This window comes from Fusarium redolens, assembly GCF_020744475.1.
Source record: "Fusarium redolens strain MPI-CAGE-AT-0023 chromosome Unknown BKA55scaffold_4, whole genome shotgun sequence".
In the NCBI taxonomy this organism is placed as follows: Eukaryota; Fungi; Ascomycota; class Sordariomycetes; order Hypocreales; family Nectriaceae; genus Fusarium; species Fusarium redolens.
The window spans coordinates 908,221-922,845 of record NW_025763667.1 but is presented as its reverse complement, the minus strand read 5'-3'; the positions used below and the strand labels follow the sequence as shown (position 1 = coordinate 922,845).

At 48.3% G+C, this 14,625-nt stretch overlaps 7 protein-coding genes across 7 annotated transcripts; 5 read left to right on the top strand and 2 right to left on the bottom strand.

Annotated features, from left to right (window-relative positions):
- The first annotated feature begins 126 nt into the window (after positions 1-126).
- On the top strand, positions 127-1,501 carry BKA55DRAFT_560066 (uncharacterized protein). The gene has a single exon (XM_046192060.1). It carries the CDS (start codon positions 378-380, stop codon positions 1,437-1,439), a length of 1,062 nt encoding a protein of 353 aa, XP_046052860.1. The 5' UTR covers positions 127-377; the 3' UTR covers positions 1,440-1,501.
- Positions 1,502-1,956: 455 nt separating this feature from the next.
- On the top strand, positions 1,957-4,080 carry BKA55DRAFT_686558 (uncharacterized protein; the record flags this gene model as incomplete). The annotated part of the gene is made up of 5 exons (XM_046198952.1): positions 1,957-2,192; positions 2,243-2,789; positions 2,839-3,215; positions 3,272-3,577; positions 3,624-4,080. The coding sequence occupies 5 exons, from the start codon at positions 1,957-1,959 to the stop codon at positions 4,078-4,080; spliced, it is 1,923 nt and encodes a 640-aa protein (XP_046052859.1).
- A 193-nt stretch (positions 4,081-4,273) lies between these two features.
- On the top strand, positions 4,274-6,530 carry BKA55DRAFT_504282 (heterokaryon incompatibility protein-domain-containing protein; the record flags this gene model as incomplete). Its single annotated transcript, XM_046187075.1, has 2 exons — positions 4,274-6,050; positions 6,097-6,530. The coding sequence occupies 2 exons, from the start codon at positions 4,274-4,276 to the stop codon at positions 6,528-6,530; spliced, it is 2,211 nt and encodes a 736-aa protein (XP_046052858.1).
- Positions 6,531-6,564: 34 nt separating this feature from the next.
- Positions 6,565-8,424, bottom strand: BKA55DRAFT_637308 (Aldehyde/histidinol dehydrogenase; the record flags this gene model as incomplete). Its single annotated transcript, XM_046197053.1, has 3 exons — positions 8,253-8,424; positions 8,067-8,204; positions 6,565-8,046 (listed from the first exon to the last, which is right to left on the bottom strand). The coding sequence occupies exons 1-3, from the start codon at positions 8,385-8,387 to the stop codon at positions 6,565-6,567; spliced, it is 1,755 nt and encodes a 584-aa protein (XP_046052857.1). The 5' UTR covers positions 8,388-8,424.
- A 504-nt stretch (positions 8,425-8,928) lies between these two features.
- On the top strand, positions 8,929-10,435 carry BKA55DRAFT_637305 (FAD-linked oxidoreductase-like protein). Its single transcript, XM_046197052.1, has 2 exons — positions 8,929-9,550; positions 9,599-10,435. The coding sequence occupies exons 1-2, from the start codon at positions 8,973-8,975 to the stop codon at positions 10,407-10,409; spliced, it is 1,389 nt and encodes a 462-aa protein (XP_046052856.1). The 5' UTR covers positions 8,929-8,972; the 3' UTR covers positions 10,410-10,435.
- On the bottom strand, positions 10,436-11,777 carry BKA55DRAFT_560061 (uncharacterized protein). The gene is made up of 2 exons (XM_046192059.1): positions 11,522-11,777; positions 10,436-11,449 (listed from the first exon to the last, which is right to left on the bottom strand). The coding sequence occupies exons 1-2, from the start codon at positions 11,563-11,565 to the stop codon at positions 10,498-10,500; spliced, it is 996 nt and encodes a 331-aa protein (XP_046052855.1). The 5' UTR covers positions 11,566-11,777; the 3' UTR covers positions 10,436-10,497.
- A 132-nt stretch (positions 11,778-11,909) lies between these two features.
- On the top strand, positions 11,910-14,363 carry BKA55DRAFT_591208 (uncharacterized protein; the record flags this gene model as incomplete). Its single annotated transcript, XM_046195208.1, has 8 exons — positions 11,910-11,962; positions 12,017-12,139; positions 12,189-12,340; positions 12,386-12,547; positions 12,596-13,411; positions 13,462-13,637; positions 13,748-13,877; positions 13,927-14,363. 8 exons carry the CDS (start codon positions 11,910-11,912, stop codon positions 14,361-14,363), a joined length of 2,049 nt encoding a protein of 682 aa, XP_046052854.1.
- Between the last annotated feature and the right edge of the window lie 262 nt (positions 14,364-14,625).

The window sequence follows — 14,625 nt, the reverse complement described above, 5'->3', positions numbered from 1 at the left end:
GTACTTGGGGCTCCACGCACGGCTATGGATTTAATTAGAGAATTGAGGTACTTGGAGCATTGTACAAGGGGATGTTTTGCAAGGAGTCATCGATATCCGTTATTGGTCTTAACTTATCTGGATTAAGCTTAATGCCGGGACCAGGACCAGGGGTTTTCCCGCTGTTATGCCGGCATACACGAGGTTGTAGTCGGGGAGTAGCGGAGTTACGCTAGACAGCGGAGTAACTTCTCCATCTTGGACTGCATTTAGCCGGAGTCCATGTATGGTGTGAATCTCGATGCCTTCGTTTATTACCCTGCAACTTCCGCTCTTCTTACTTTCAATAGCCTTTGCTTCACATACCTTGTTACTTCTTTCCCAACATCTTTACCACTATGTCTCAGTCAAAACCAACCCTGCGATGGGGCATCATCGGCACTGGTCTGATCTCATCGTGGTTCATCCAGGATCTCCTCATCGAGAGAAAGAATGCCCAAGCAACACATCATATTCAAGCCATTGGATCTTCGTCCGTTGAAAAGGGGACCAAGTTTGTTGAGACACATATGCCAGGACAAACTCAGCTTCCATCCATCTATGGAAGCTATGAGCAAGCTTACCAAGACCCTAACGTTGATATCATCTACATCGGAACTCCCCACGGCTTCCACAAGGAGAACTGCCTCGATGCAATTTCGCACGGAAAGCATGTTCTCTGCGAGAAAGCATTCACACTTAACGCCAGGGAAGCGAGAGAAGTCTTCGATGCAGCGAAGCAAAAGGGTGTGTTTATCATGGAAGCCATGTGGACCCGTTTCTTCCCGCTGGTTAAATCTCTCCAGAAGGTCATCCACGAGGACAAGGCTATAGGCGATGTTGTTCGTGTATTTGCAGACTTTGCCATGAACCAGAACATCGAGTCCAAGGGTCCTGATTCACGACTAAAAGACCTGTCCCTTGGTGCTGGCAGCTTGCTAGATATTGGCATCTACAGCCTGACATGGGGCCTTGTGACTCTCGACCCAGGTGTAGGCGAAAAGGCCACTACGCCCAAGATCACTGCCGCTCAAACCCTCGTCGACGGCGTTGATCTCGGTACTTCCATCATTCTCTTATACCCCGATGGAAAGCAGGGAATCTTGACCTCCAACTCAAAGGTCAAAACCCCAGAAGCTTTCTGCCGCATAGAAGGCACCAAAGGATATATCATTGTAGAAGGCTTTGCAGGTTCAGTCCCTGCATCATTCACTGTGTACAAGGATGGAGAGACTGAGGGGGGAAAATACGAGTTTGAGAGACCTGGGAAGGGATTTTACTGGGAAGCTGATGCGGTGGCTCTGGATATTGCTGCTGGTAAGGTTGAGAGCGATACTATGCCATGGGCTGAGACTATTCGTGTCATGGAGATTATGGATGAGGTTAGAAGACAAGGCGGGGCCAAGTTCCCTCAGGACTAGATAGATATCATATATGTATTCATTATTAACTCAAGTAAAGAATGTCATAAGTTATGCCCAGGCCATAAATGCACCAAGTATCGTTGCGAATGAAATATTAAGAGTTTTGAATTATGTGCACCAATAAGAAATCCTATTCCAAGGATAAGCCTAACAAAAACTGATTTGTTATAAAAGTCGTGGATGCCTTGAGCACTATGTTGTCTCGAAATAAACTACCTGTGATTTTTGCCTTGTATCCTGTTGCCTTATTCATCTCATGTCTCACACATGATTCAATAATACCATAGCATGAGACCTAACCGAATGACCTCCAGCGTGCTGTCGCCCTTAAGATAGTGCAGACGGGAGAGATGTAGGGTACCCCACTCCCCGCATTCAAATACCAGCCAACACTAATCTAAGTCAGCCTCCGCTACTCCGCGAGACTAAAGAGGCGCTAAATTTAACCACCACAAACTCAAGATCTCCGCTACTCCCCGACATTTGATCTCTGCAACCTCACAACAACTCCGCAATGTTCAGCCAGGGCGGTACCAGCTCCTCGGATCATGTCTTGCAAGGACAGGGTCAAGGTAATAAGCGACAACGAACAGCAGCCATGTATCACCGCAAACGTGCCGTGACAGCTTGCCAGTCTTGCCGATTGAGGAAGACCAAATGCGATAATGTTCGTCCGATCTGTGGTTTCTGTTCTAGGAGCGGTGCCCAGTGTGTTTATCCTGGGTCTGGCCCTGATAGTGATTACTCAAGGTTTGTTAGTAGGCCTATGGTAGACATCAAATTGCTAACTTGTTGGATAGCTATGATCCCGCCAGTTTGTCCATTCTAGACCGACTCAACCATGTTGTTTCTCTGCTTGAGTCGCGGCCTTCGGCAGTACTTTTGAATGAACCATACTCACATAATCTCCCAATTGAATCATATGGTTCACCAAGAAGCCATGTCACCGCCAGTCAGCCATTGCGTGTTGCTCCTATACACGCATCGAATGACCCAACGACACATGTACCCGAAGATGATATCCTCCAGGTCCTTGACCGCCCTGATTTCCCTTCAATATCTAACAATTGTGAAAGTATTATGCGTTGGCCCTTCTTCCAAGGTCTGGCACCTGAAGTTCACTCCTTTGTTCTTGAATCAGATATATATACAGAAGCAATACCAGGTGCTGTCAGAGGCGTCCCCGGCGGAAAAGGCGTTCAGGAAGAGGATTTCATCTCTCTTTCAAAACGATTTCTGGCATATGCGCATGTCAAGAACCCAATATTAGATGTCAAGGAGTATAAGAAGAAGGTCAGAGAAGCAGCTGAGAATGGACCAAGATGGGATGGCGCGTCTTGCCTAATAGTAAGTATTCACCCAACTCGCTTCAATGGAGCATACTAATGATCTAAAGCTAATATCATGCGCAATTGCATGTCTATCGGTACCCTTTCACACGGAGGCAGATATCAACGGCTCTCCTGCCTCAACGCGCTCATCGACAACCACTGTTATAGACCCAGACACCGCTGCATCATACTATCTGGCGGCAAAGAAACGGCTTGGACTGCTCCAGCCATCACTCTTATATATACAGTGCCTATTTCTTTGTGGTATATATGAGATGTACTGCCTTCGTCCACTTCAGGCCTGGTTTCACTTCAATCGGGCTTGCGTCGATTTACGAAACATCCTCTGGACTCGCAGTCAGAAGAAATCGAATCAGACAATCTCGCAGGAAACCCGCCGACTGGAACAACGATTGTATTGGTCCTGTGTGAAAACAGAATAGTAAGTGAAACCAACCTTTTGTCTTTTAATAGCCTAGATTAATAAGTTTACTACAGTGAATTGCGGTATGAGATACCGTTACCACCAAGCGGTATCACGCAGTGTGACTATCCAGACATGTTTCCGTCACCACCAACAGAACTGACCTCTCCATCGGCCTATGACCGGGGTGACACATTGGACGACGATATTGTTCCTGAAGAGGAGAAGAGTTGGTTCTATTACTTGGCAGAGATTTCTTATAGAAGGATGATGAACCGAGCGATGGCTGTAATGGCCCGGAGCAGAGAGCAAGGTTGGACTGATAATATCAGTGAAACTATGGAGCATTGCAAAGAGTTCAACGAACAAATAGATCTTTGGTAAGTCATTCGTTTAAGCATAGGAAATTACGCTGACAAGTGCTAGGTATTCTCACATTCCACCTCAAATCGATCCCAAGAACGAGGCTCACGCCAACAATGAGCTGGCACAATTCCTGAAAAATCGTGAACTGTCATGCCGAGAATGGATACATCGCCCTTTTATCTTCTACATCCTTCATCAATCGCCAAACGATGAGCACTATGAGCAAGTTATGCCACTCGCGCAGAAATGTCTAGAGCTGTGCGTGGAGCATCTTTTCCGAACTTATGGGCATAATCGGCATCATGGGACGTGGTATATTGCACGTTCCTGCGTGACCAAAGCTTTGATCTTGCTGGCTGCGGCTAAGAGTGGTCGCATACCGCTCCCTCCAGGCTGGAAAGAGGCATTGGAGATTGCGCGATGGACAGTAAATCGGTGGTCAGGTGAAGCTCCGGACCTTGAGTGGGCTCAGAAAATGTTAGAGGACATTCTGAGAGATGTTGAAAAGCATATGTAAAAAGTGTATAAAACACCATGTTTATGCGGGGACTGCTTACAGACAGCTGTATCTCTGATTGGTGGTGTAATCGCTCATCTTTCAGCCGCAACTGGGCTTATTTTCACATCTTGCCGGCATGATATTCTCTTCTCCATCTGCTCGTACAAACAACTCCTACATCTCATAAACGGACCAGCTTCTGATCCTCGAAATGACTGAACCTCAACCCCGGGTCGACACAGGCCAGCCTTACAAATATCGGGCACTCGAGTCTCCACTCCATATCAGGTTGATTCATCTAGTACCCGGCAAGCCTGACGAAAATATTCGACTACGAATTTCGCATGAACTTCTAAGGCAACCAGAGCAACCCAGGTCACTACGCCTATCCCGGAAACACCTACAAAAGACGCTTCCTCCAGGTTGGGAAGTCGTTGAAACAATCGAGGGAAGATTCATCTTCATGAACGAGCCTGACGATACATCTAGCCCGGACAGTGATGAAGGCAGCGGGAAGGTTCATACATGGACGCATCCAGATCCAACCATAGACCCAGCACTATATAAACTTCCGCCTGTAAACCCCACACAGCCCGCTTTCGAAGCTCTATCCTATGTCTGGGGTCGGCAGAATGACCCCGTGGTCGCTACTGTTGAAGGAACAGCTGGCGACCCATTTGGAAGCATAAAGCTTGGAAAGAACCTAGCAACGGCACTCAACCACCTACGATACCAAGACAAGACCCGTGTGCTGTGGGTAGATGCTATCTGCATCAACCAAAGTGACGACGTCGAAAGATCAACTCAAGTTCTTCGGGTGTCAAGTATCTATCAGGACTGTAGTCGAGTTGTCATCTGGCTTGGCCCCGAAAAGCACGATATAGCACTGGCTTTCTCTGAATTGGCTCATGTTGGATCTCAAGTTGAGAAGACAACTAATGGTTTTCTAATGTCCTCACCCGATACAACCGATTTCAGGTGGTGGAAGGACGATATTCCAGTTCCCTTCTCTGACGACGTATGGGCAGCCATTAACAGACTCGGCGACCGGCCTTGGTTCCACCGTCTTTGGACTGTACAAGAAGCTATCATGGCGAATCGCGATTCTATCATGCAAAGTGGCGATGCAACTATTTCATGGTCTCTCTTTCGTCGTGCGGTTGCATGTCTGTTGCATAAGAACGACATGCCGGCGGCTCGAGTTTCTATCAGCTCGATGAGAAGCACAGCGGAAAACCCAATCGGAGCAACACTGGCACATACTCTGGACACATATCAAGCCCGGATGTGCTCAGATACTCACGACAAGATATATGGCCTACTGGCCATCCTGCCACCAAGGTTTGTGGAGGAGATCAAGCCGGACTATGAGAAACCCGTGGTCGAGTTATACAAATCCTGTTTCCTGGCTAGTATTAAAGCTCTTTGCCGCTGGGAACTACGCGGCTGTCCCCGGGATCCGGATAAGGATAGTTGCCCCTCTTGGGTTCCTGATCTATCTAGAGTAGATCCATATGGCCGTAGAGTGACGGAGCACTTCTCCACGGGATGTTCGGCTTTGAATTACGAATATCAAGCACCCAATTTACTTCGAATAGTTGGTGTACGATTTGACACGGTGAAGTCCGTTTGTGAAAAGACTTTCGATCATTGGGGTGATGGCGAAACAGCCATCCGGACTATCAGATCTTGGGAACCTAAGTGTCCTCTCACAGACCCTTATCCTAGTGGAGGCACCTATCTGGATGCGTTTGCAGCAACATCTCTTCAAGACGGGAGACTCGAGCGCCGTCCCACTGAAGGATTTACACTTAAACATATCAAAGAGAGATTCGAAAGTCAATTTCTCTCCACAGCTTCTGAACCAGTGTCACAACTGAATCGTGGAGACATGATGGAATATGTCATCTGGACACGTTCTAAGGGGCGAGCGATGGTCACGACAGAGAGGGGTAGCATTGGCTTAGCATGCACTTTCGCAAAACCAGGTAGGTGAAAAACCATGAACTTTAGAGTTTATACTGATGGGGTCAGGCGATGTGATTTGCATCTTCCTTGGTTGCGACTTTCCAGTACTACTCCGCCCATGTGAGGATAACACCTGGAAGTTTCTGAGTGACTGCTACGTATGGGATCTAGAAGCTACACAAGGCTTGCTGGGTCCTCTTCCGTCTCCTTGGCAGGCACAACTTTTCTATGATCCTGTTAATGAACATCGTTCTTACACCCGTTACCATAACCCCGAAACAGGGGAGCTGAAAGCAGAAGACCCTAGGCTGGGACCACTTGTAGGATGGCAGCGAGTATCACTAGAGGAGCTAGGGCGAGGCCTTACGGGCGATGACCCAGAAGTGTATGACTTTTTCCGCAATATGGAAGATGGCAGAATTGTGAACTCTGATCCACGATTAGAAGCGGAAGCCCTTGAAAGTCGGGGAGTGAACTTGGAAACTTTTGTATTGAGCTAGAACATCGGTGTTCTTCTAGACATATGATGAATTTTCACTCGTTCGAAGGATATAGAACCTTCTCCAATGGTACAAACTCCTCCTTAATTGTCCTCGTGCTCACGAATCTTTGCAAGTGAGCCATAGTTCCAGTCTTATCATTGGTGCCCGAATCACGAGACCCGCCAAAAGGTTGCTGAGCCACCACTGCACCCGTGCACTTTGTGTTCAGATATAGCATACCAGCGGCGTGCTTCAGAGCACCTTGGGCGTGGCGAAGCACGTATGGGTCTTTGGCAAAGATACTGCCTGTCAGAGCATATCTGGATGTAGTGTCGAGCAGTGTCAATGTCTCTTCCCACTGATCATCAGGGAAAACATAGATGCCGAGGATAGGACCGAAAAGCTCTTGTGTCATGATCTCGTGACGAGGGTTGGTCGTTTGATAGACAGTTGGGTAGACGTAGTAACCCTTGTCCTTGGAAGCCTTGCCACCGACAACCAATTCCAACTCCTTATCATTCTTGGCATCTTCGATGATCTTGTTCAATTTATCAAAGGAAGCTTCGTGAATAACCGGGTTGATGAAGTTCTCGTAGTTCTCGACGTCTCCGACCTTCAAAGCAGACACCTGCTCTTGAAGATGTTTCTTGAACTCAGGCCACACTGACTCCGCGACGTAGACTCGAGAGTTGGCGGAGCACTTCTGTCCTTGATACTCAAAAGCGGCTCGGACTGTGTTTAAAGCGGCGCTCTTGACATCTGCGGTTGGGTGAACAATTCCCCAGTTCTTGCCGCCGGTCTCTCCGACAACCCGGGGATATGAGTTGTAAGTCTCATCCCCAATGCCATTACCGATCTTCTTCTGCAACCCCTTGAAGACCTTGGTCGAGCCGATGAAAGTCAGCGCACCGAATTCAGGTCTCTTCAGGACTGCATCGGTGATCTCATTAGGCTCGCCTGGCAAGAACTGAATGACGTCCTTTGGAAGACCAGCTTCAAGAAGGATCTGATACAGAAGCCAACTAGCATGTATAGCTGAGTCAGAAGGCTTCCAAACCACAACATTGCCCAGCAACGCAGCTGGTCCGACAAGCGTGGCACCAAGAGCAGTGAAGTTGAAAGGCGACACCGCATAAACGAACCCCTCCAATGGTCGATACTCCATCTTATTCCATACCCCAGGCGTCTGGACCTTGGGTTGCTGAGCATACAGCTTCCATGCTTCATCAATGTAATGTCGGAAGAAGTCTGCTGTCTCAGCTGGTGCATCAATCTCAGCCTGCCAGATATTCTTGCCCATTCCGAGCATGGTTGCAGCGACGATATCAGAGCGATATTTACCAGTTACCAACTCAGCTGCACGAAGGAAAATGGCTGCGCGATCTTCAAACGGCAGAGCTTCCCAAGCGGGCTTTGCCTTGAGAGCGGCGTCTATAGCTGCGTTGACATGCTCAGGCGTGGCGGTTGCATATTCTGCCACGACTTCTTTGTGATTTGATGGGTTTTGTTGTTTCAGAACTTGCTTGCTGGCAATCTGATTCTGATGTCAGGAACAGAGGTATTCTGGGGGCCGTAATAACTTTCTTCTGCACCGCTGATTTGGATGGGAATCTTGACAGGGAACGTGCTCTTGAGCTTCTTGATGCTTTCTGTGAGCTGGGCCCGTTCTGGAGAGCCCTTGGCATAGTCGAACTACAGATTATTGTTAGCGTGAGAGGTATCGCGATGAGGTTCTCGTACCATTTTCTCATTCTCAAACTTGGGCGGGTTCCATAGACTCAAAGGCCTGCTGGCTGATAGGGTCTTAATCCTGCGTTGGTGAGTACCGGCAGGTCGAGCCAGAGGCCGATATTGAGAACGAAGAGATCTGAACATTTGATGCGCGAAAAGAGAATAAATGAACAGAATTCTGATAAAGGTGATAGTACTCCCATTTTGCCATATTCTATCATCCAATACAACCATTTTATAGAGCAAAAGACATGAAGTAAACACTGAGAAGTCGGGACGGCCTCCCGACGACATATCTCGCTCCGACACCCAACCTGACAACTCAGTCAACACCTGCATATGCGGACGAATCCAGCTCGTAATCAATTCTCCACCTTCTGGAATGATTGGTCCCGGCACTTATCAACGAGATCAGCATGAGTCCAGTATCACGACCCCATGACCTTCTCCGCATAACGCCACGCAGTCCATGATGAAGAGAATCCGTTGAATCATGCGGGGTTCGCTCTCAGGGTGACGAGATAGGGATAGAAGCGTCGGCGAATCGTTCCGAATTTACTTATTTGCGGAATCTAGGTTGGTGTTAGATAATGCTGGTGGCATGTTCAGTGGGGGGAGGTGATGGTGGGTGATGGCGCTTTTATGAGAGTATATGAAAGCCATGGCCATCTTCTAATAGAGCTAGAAGCGTCCTTTCACCATCAAATAATCACTTGTCTTCATTTCAACATGCTTTCTCGAACCGCCGTTCAACATCAAAGGCATCTGTTGCCCTTATCATCTCGTCTTTATGTACAACCACAAATAAGAGCTGTCTCCAATGCAGCGCTGAGAACCTCTTTAAAGCCTACACAGGCATCCGTGGTGGATGAACCGTCACCTCTCTCCAAGATGCCGATGGGAGTGCTCCTACGTTCCGTTGCCTTGACAACAGTAATGGCCAATAAGTGGTTACTGCGACCGTCACTTGCATTCATCGCGCTTATCACACAGTCCAACTCAGTGCTCCTAAACCCCGATAAGAACCCAGTGCTGAGTCGGATCCTTCAATGGACTATTTATGACCATTTTTGCGCAGGGAACAGCATTGCCGAGGTGTCGAATACTGTCAAGTACATCAAGGACCTTGGCTTCCACGGCATCATTCTCGGATACTCGAAAGATGTCGTCTTGGACCCCAACGTGGAGCTTCCAACGACAGGCATCGAGGACTACCCCGCTGAATGCTACAGGATGATTGATGAGTGGAAGAAGGGTAACATCGAGACGCTCAATATGATTGAGTCTGGCGATCTTCTCGCTGTTAAGTGAGTCTAGAATGACTATCGACATGACCAAAAACTTACATATCTTAGGGTAACTGGCGCTGGGCCTATTGCTGTAGACGCCTTACAGGCTGGTCGCCCCATGAACAGCTATCTCCACAAAGCCTTAAACGACATCTGCAACGAAACTCGAAAGCGCGGATGTCAACTCTGGATCGACGCAGAACAACAAGCTATGCAGCCTGCCCTCGACGACTGGACGATCGTACTAATGCGAGAACACAACCGAAACGGAAACGCCCTCATTTATAACACCATCCAAGCTTATCTAAAAGGTGCTAGGCAGAATGCGAAACGACACATCCAACTAGCAGCTCAAGAAGGCTGGACTGTTGGCATCAAGCTAGTGAGAGGTGCATACATCGAGAATGAGATACGGTCTTTGATCCATGACACGAAAGAAGACACGGATAACTCTTACAACGATATTGCGGACATGCTTATTTCTCGAAGAGTACCCGATGGAGCTGCAAACCTGGAGTTCCCAGACGCTGCACTCGTTTTGGCAACACATAATGCTGATAGTGCGCAAAAGGCTCTCCAAACTCAGAGAAAACGACTTGAGGCTGGTCTTCCCACAGTGCCTATGAAGTGTGCGCAGATCATGGGCATGGCTGATGAGTTGAGTTGCAAGCTGCTACAGGATTACGAGCAGGCTGTAAGGGAGAACAGAGTCACTAACGAAACACCCAAGATCTACAAGTGCTTGCCGTGGGGCTCGGTGCAGGAGTGTATTAATTATCTTTACCGACGAGCGGTGGAGAATCGTGGTGCTGTTGAGAGGACGCAGCATATGGCGCAGGCTATGAGACAGGAACTCCGACGTAGGATACTGGGGTAGAGAGCAGACAGAAATAGATATTGAAGACTGAATAATGTTGATCTATATCAGACGAAGTTCTACAGGTAGACAAGACAGATGCTCCTCGCTATAACGTCTTTCCATTCTCCAACTCGGTCAACAACTCACTCTTTGGCTTCTCATCGGGCCATCTTGTCCTTGGGAGCTCAAAGGTCGAGGATATCCGCCCATAGGACATACCACCCAGTTGACCTATCGGTCGTAGCTTGTCAAGCTCAATGTGGCTAAAATCCTTGTTTGCAGCATCTTCCTGAACCCAAAACCGCGTTGCCTTGATGAGAACCATTCCATAATTACTCATACCGGGTTTATGGCTTTCGAACTCTTTTATATCGACGACTTTGCCCTCAATGGAGAGCACTGACTCTTTGACGCGAGATGGCTTGACGGTTGTTGTCGAAGCTTCAGTCAAGCCTGTGATATCCCATTCCGACACTCCGTATGGAGCATCAATGGAAGAAGCATTGACTGCCTCTATCATGTTCTCCGAAACGGTGTTGATAACACATTCCCCAGTATCCTTTAGATTCTGATACGTATCTTTAGCCGACCCAAACCGAGATGAGAAGCTAACGATGAACATGGGCGGGTCATGATCAACGACTTGGAAATAACTAAAAGGCGCAAGATTCTTTATTATACCGTCACCTGAAATAGTACTGATGAAGCCGACAGGTCGAGGTGCAATACCAGAAATTAAAAGTCGGTAGTTCTGCCCGACGGATCTGTCAGGCGAGTACGGGTCGATCTCTCGGTGGACATTGGTAGTGGGGGATTGACCAGTGCGGACACCATCTCCATAAGACCAGGATGGGTCTGGGGACTTTGTTATCTCGATAGGTTTGCCGGAGTGATCAAAGTCTGGTCTGTTGGCTATCGTTTCCTCGAAATTGGTGATTGGTTGCACTGCTGAGAATGCAGGTTTAGCTGCAGCTGTAGCTGTAGCTGACGAGTTCAATCTCATTGTTGAGGGTGATGCGTTTGTTATCAGGCATTTGCGTGCATGCAACGTTGATGGTCTAGATTGAGGAGGGTCAGAAAACTGTGCCACTGAATGATATGATCGGGGCCGACATGTCGTTCCAACTGACCTTGATGCAATTGCGGAGCGAAACGTCATCAAAACTCTGGTCATTATAACAATTCAGACAGCAAAGCTTTGACCAATTTTAGAAACCGGGATCTATTCTAGAAGCACTGAGAGCGGCAGTCGACCTACGCCAAAGTAAATCTCAAGTGGAAATGTCGGGATTGTTATACCGATATAGGACTCTAACAATCCACATGATAAGCTTCGACGATCGGGATCTCATTCCGACCTCTTCACTCCGCATCCGATAACGCAGCCCGAATCCCCCAAAGCCGCTGATAAGCTTTTCCACGAACGCTACCATTAAGCCGGAATGTTATTCCAGCTAAAGACTTAAGTCGGAACAGCACCCCGACCTCTCCTCAACTGCCATTGTCAATTGCGCAACGATGCCTAATACTCAAAATGGTCAATTTCGGATTATTAAGAAGTGTGCTAAAGCGTAAGTTCTTATCTGAGCCGTGAAAGCCGAAAGCTGATTGTGATTGTTGTACAGGTGTAAGCGATGTCGGTCTATGAAGGTCAAGTGTTCGGGGGCGCAGCCTTGTTTGAGGTGTGGACGGAAGAATGAGAGATGCATATACGAGGCGGAGGAGAAGAAGGTATCAGTGCCTGAGAGGTGAGTCTTGTTGCTTTCTCTTATGTCGCCGTAACTTACCTTCGGACAGCTACCTACGTGCCTTGGAGAGACGACAAGATGGACTTCCATCGCCAGCGTCTTTTGGAGATAGCACCAGGCCACGTCCAAGGCACTCTTCTGTTTCTGACTATGGTATCTCTGGGGTCGTCACACGAGATGCATCAATGGTTGCAGATGGAGGTTAGTGACCAGTCTTCCAACAAATTGACATCTTTGCTGACGTAGTATCTCAAGACCTAACTCTTGGAACACCTCAAGAAAATGACGGAAACGACGAAACAGATGAAGCCGGATCTCTATGCACAAATGACGTCCTCGAACCTGCATTCCGACAGAACCCCCTCGTCGACAACGACTATGTCTTTGGCCAAGCCATGGGTCGATACTGTAAGTCCCATCCGTCAATCTTCGGCATATACTAACTGATCTCCACAGGGTACATGGGTCCCGCGTCATCATGGGCCTTCTGCAGAAGAGTCCTAGCCCTTGTAGGCAAGCATCTTCCCGAAGCAAACAACGAGCCTCCACCCTGGCACCTCGACGGAGTGGCCTTCCGACTACAGTGGAGACCACTCATGCCAGATGAGCAGCCAGACATCTCCAACCTACCCCCGTCAGACTATGCATATTTCCTCATTCAGACTGCGAGGTTCTATCTTGGTCCTTTGGCGAGTTTAATAGATGAGGCTGAGTTTCTTCAGCATTTTAAAGAGTTGTATCAAGATGCTTCTGCGAAAGCTGCGTCGTGTAAACTGTGGTATGCACAGTATTTACTCATGATAGCTTTTGGTAAGGCTTTCTTGGGTGGGAAAAGTGCTGATGGAAGCCCGCCGGGGTATCAATACGCTGCACGGGCGATGCCATTGATGCCAGAGCTGGCTGGTATTGCCCTAGATCCGGTTCTTTCTGCGCAGGCACTCACGCTGGCAGCCATATACTTTCAGTCGGTTGATATGAGAGTGGCAGCGTATCAACATATCGGACAAGCTCTTCGTATATGCGTGTTGTCGGGATTTCACAGACATATGCCGGAAGAAGCTGTTGGGGCACAGCACTCCAAGCGCTGCCACATCATATTCTGGGTAGTCTACATGCTGGATCAAGAGTTCGCTGCACTGATTGGTGCAACAAGTGCGATCAGAGACGAAGATATCACTAACAAGCTGCCTTCTCAGGCGGACAACTCATTGAGCTCTCTCAGTTTGACTCTTCATGTTCAGCTAGCACGGCTGATAGCACGGCTCCTTGGAAGTAGGTTGATGCCCCTATAATGTGACCTGACAGCTGCTGACATTCCGAAGCGGTATATGGAGTTGGTAGAGATTATGATGGCACCCTTTTTAGTAACACGCAGTCTATCCTGAGGAACCTGGCGGAGCTTAACCGGGATCTGAACAACATCATCAACAATCATTTCCGAGACTCGATTAGCAAAGCGTCACGGATTGCAACAAGACTTCTGCTCCAATATCACCATGCGAGTTTTCAGAACAACGCAATGTTGAACATAAACTGACCTACTCTCAGTGCGTCGTGCTGACAACGAGGCCGCAAATAATGTGCGCTTTGCATATGCACATCGAACAGTCAAAGACACAACTCATGACCCATGGCTTATCACTATCTCCACCAGTGGCTTCACTGATACAGTCATGTGTCAGCTCAGCACAGGCAATTCTGAAGACTCTCCGTGCCTTGGCAGACGAAGACCTCATCGGTGAGCATTGAGTCAAACCGATTTCGGGAGAAGCTGACACCGAGTGTAGAAGCCTTTCTGCCTTTCCAAATTGAGTATGCCTCCTCATCAGCATTTCTCCTCCACCTCATTCCCATTATCTGTCCATCTCTTCTCTCAGATGATTCATGGCGCGATGATGCTCGCCACGTCTTTGATACCCTGATCGCCAAAGGTAGTCTCATAGCTCCTCTGCGCAAAGTAGAACTTGAGCAGTTAGAGCAAAAGCTATCGGCTTTGACGCCAGCTAGTAATATCGCAACGCCAGAAATACCGACCCAGGTGGAAGAGCATGCCACCGTTCAGGAAGAGGAGAACGGGGAACCAGAGATACACGAGCCTGTCCCAGATGAAACAGGATGGGATCTCTTTGCGGCTAATGCCATGGCTGGGTTGACGCCAGGCGAGCTGTTGGACCTGGCAGAACAGCTAGATGTGGATAGTTTCTTATATCAGCCCGAGATGTAGGAGACTGAAAGGCAAAGCATTGAAAGAATTAATAGAGTACTTCCCTAACCCATCTTCTCATCTTCTCATGCCCTGATCTGACGCTATACTTAAATAGGCTGAAGTCGCTTTCAAGCCATTTGATAGGACCAGCCCGTTCCAAGCCACAGGCTGACTCCAAGGCGCACAAGTACCAAGCATGAGTTCAGCTGAAACCGTTCAACTCACCAACTTCAAACGACTGGAATTCGTCAAAAAGAACCCCAAAATACCAGCTGCCAGC

Excerpts from the sequence above, each read along its gene's own strand:
- BKA55DRAFT_560066 (XM_046192060.1), top strand. The coding sequence starts at position 378 with ATGTCTCAGTCAAAACCAACCCTGCGATGGGGCATCATCGGCACTGGT.
- BKA55DRAFT_637305 (XM_046197052.1), top strand. The coding sequence starts at position 8,973 with ATGCTTTCTCGAACCGCCGTTCAACATCAAAGGCATCTGTTGCCCTTA. Across the intron at positions 9,551-9,598 it reads GGCGATCTTCTCGCTGTTAA|GGTAACTGGCGCTGGGCCTA; the intron begins GTGAGTCTAGAA and ends TACATATCTTAG.
- BKA55DRAFT_560061 (XM_046192059.1), bottom strand. The coding sequence starts at position 11,565 with ATGACCAGAGTTTTGATGACGTTTCGCTCCGCAATTGCATCAAG. Across the intron at positions 11,450-11,521 it reads CGCTCCGCAATTGCATCAAG|ACCATCAACGTTGCATGCAC; the intron begins GTCAGTTGGAAC and ends TCCTCAATCTAG.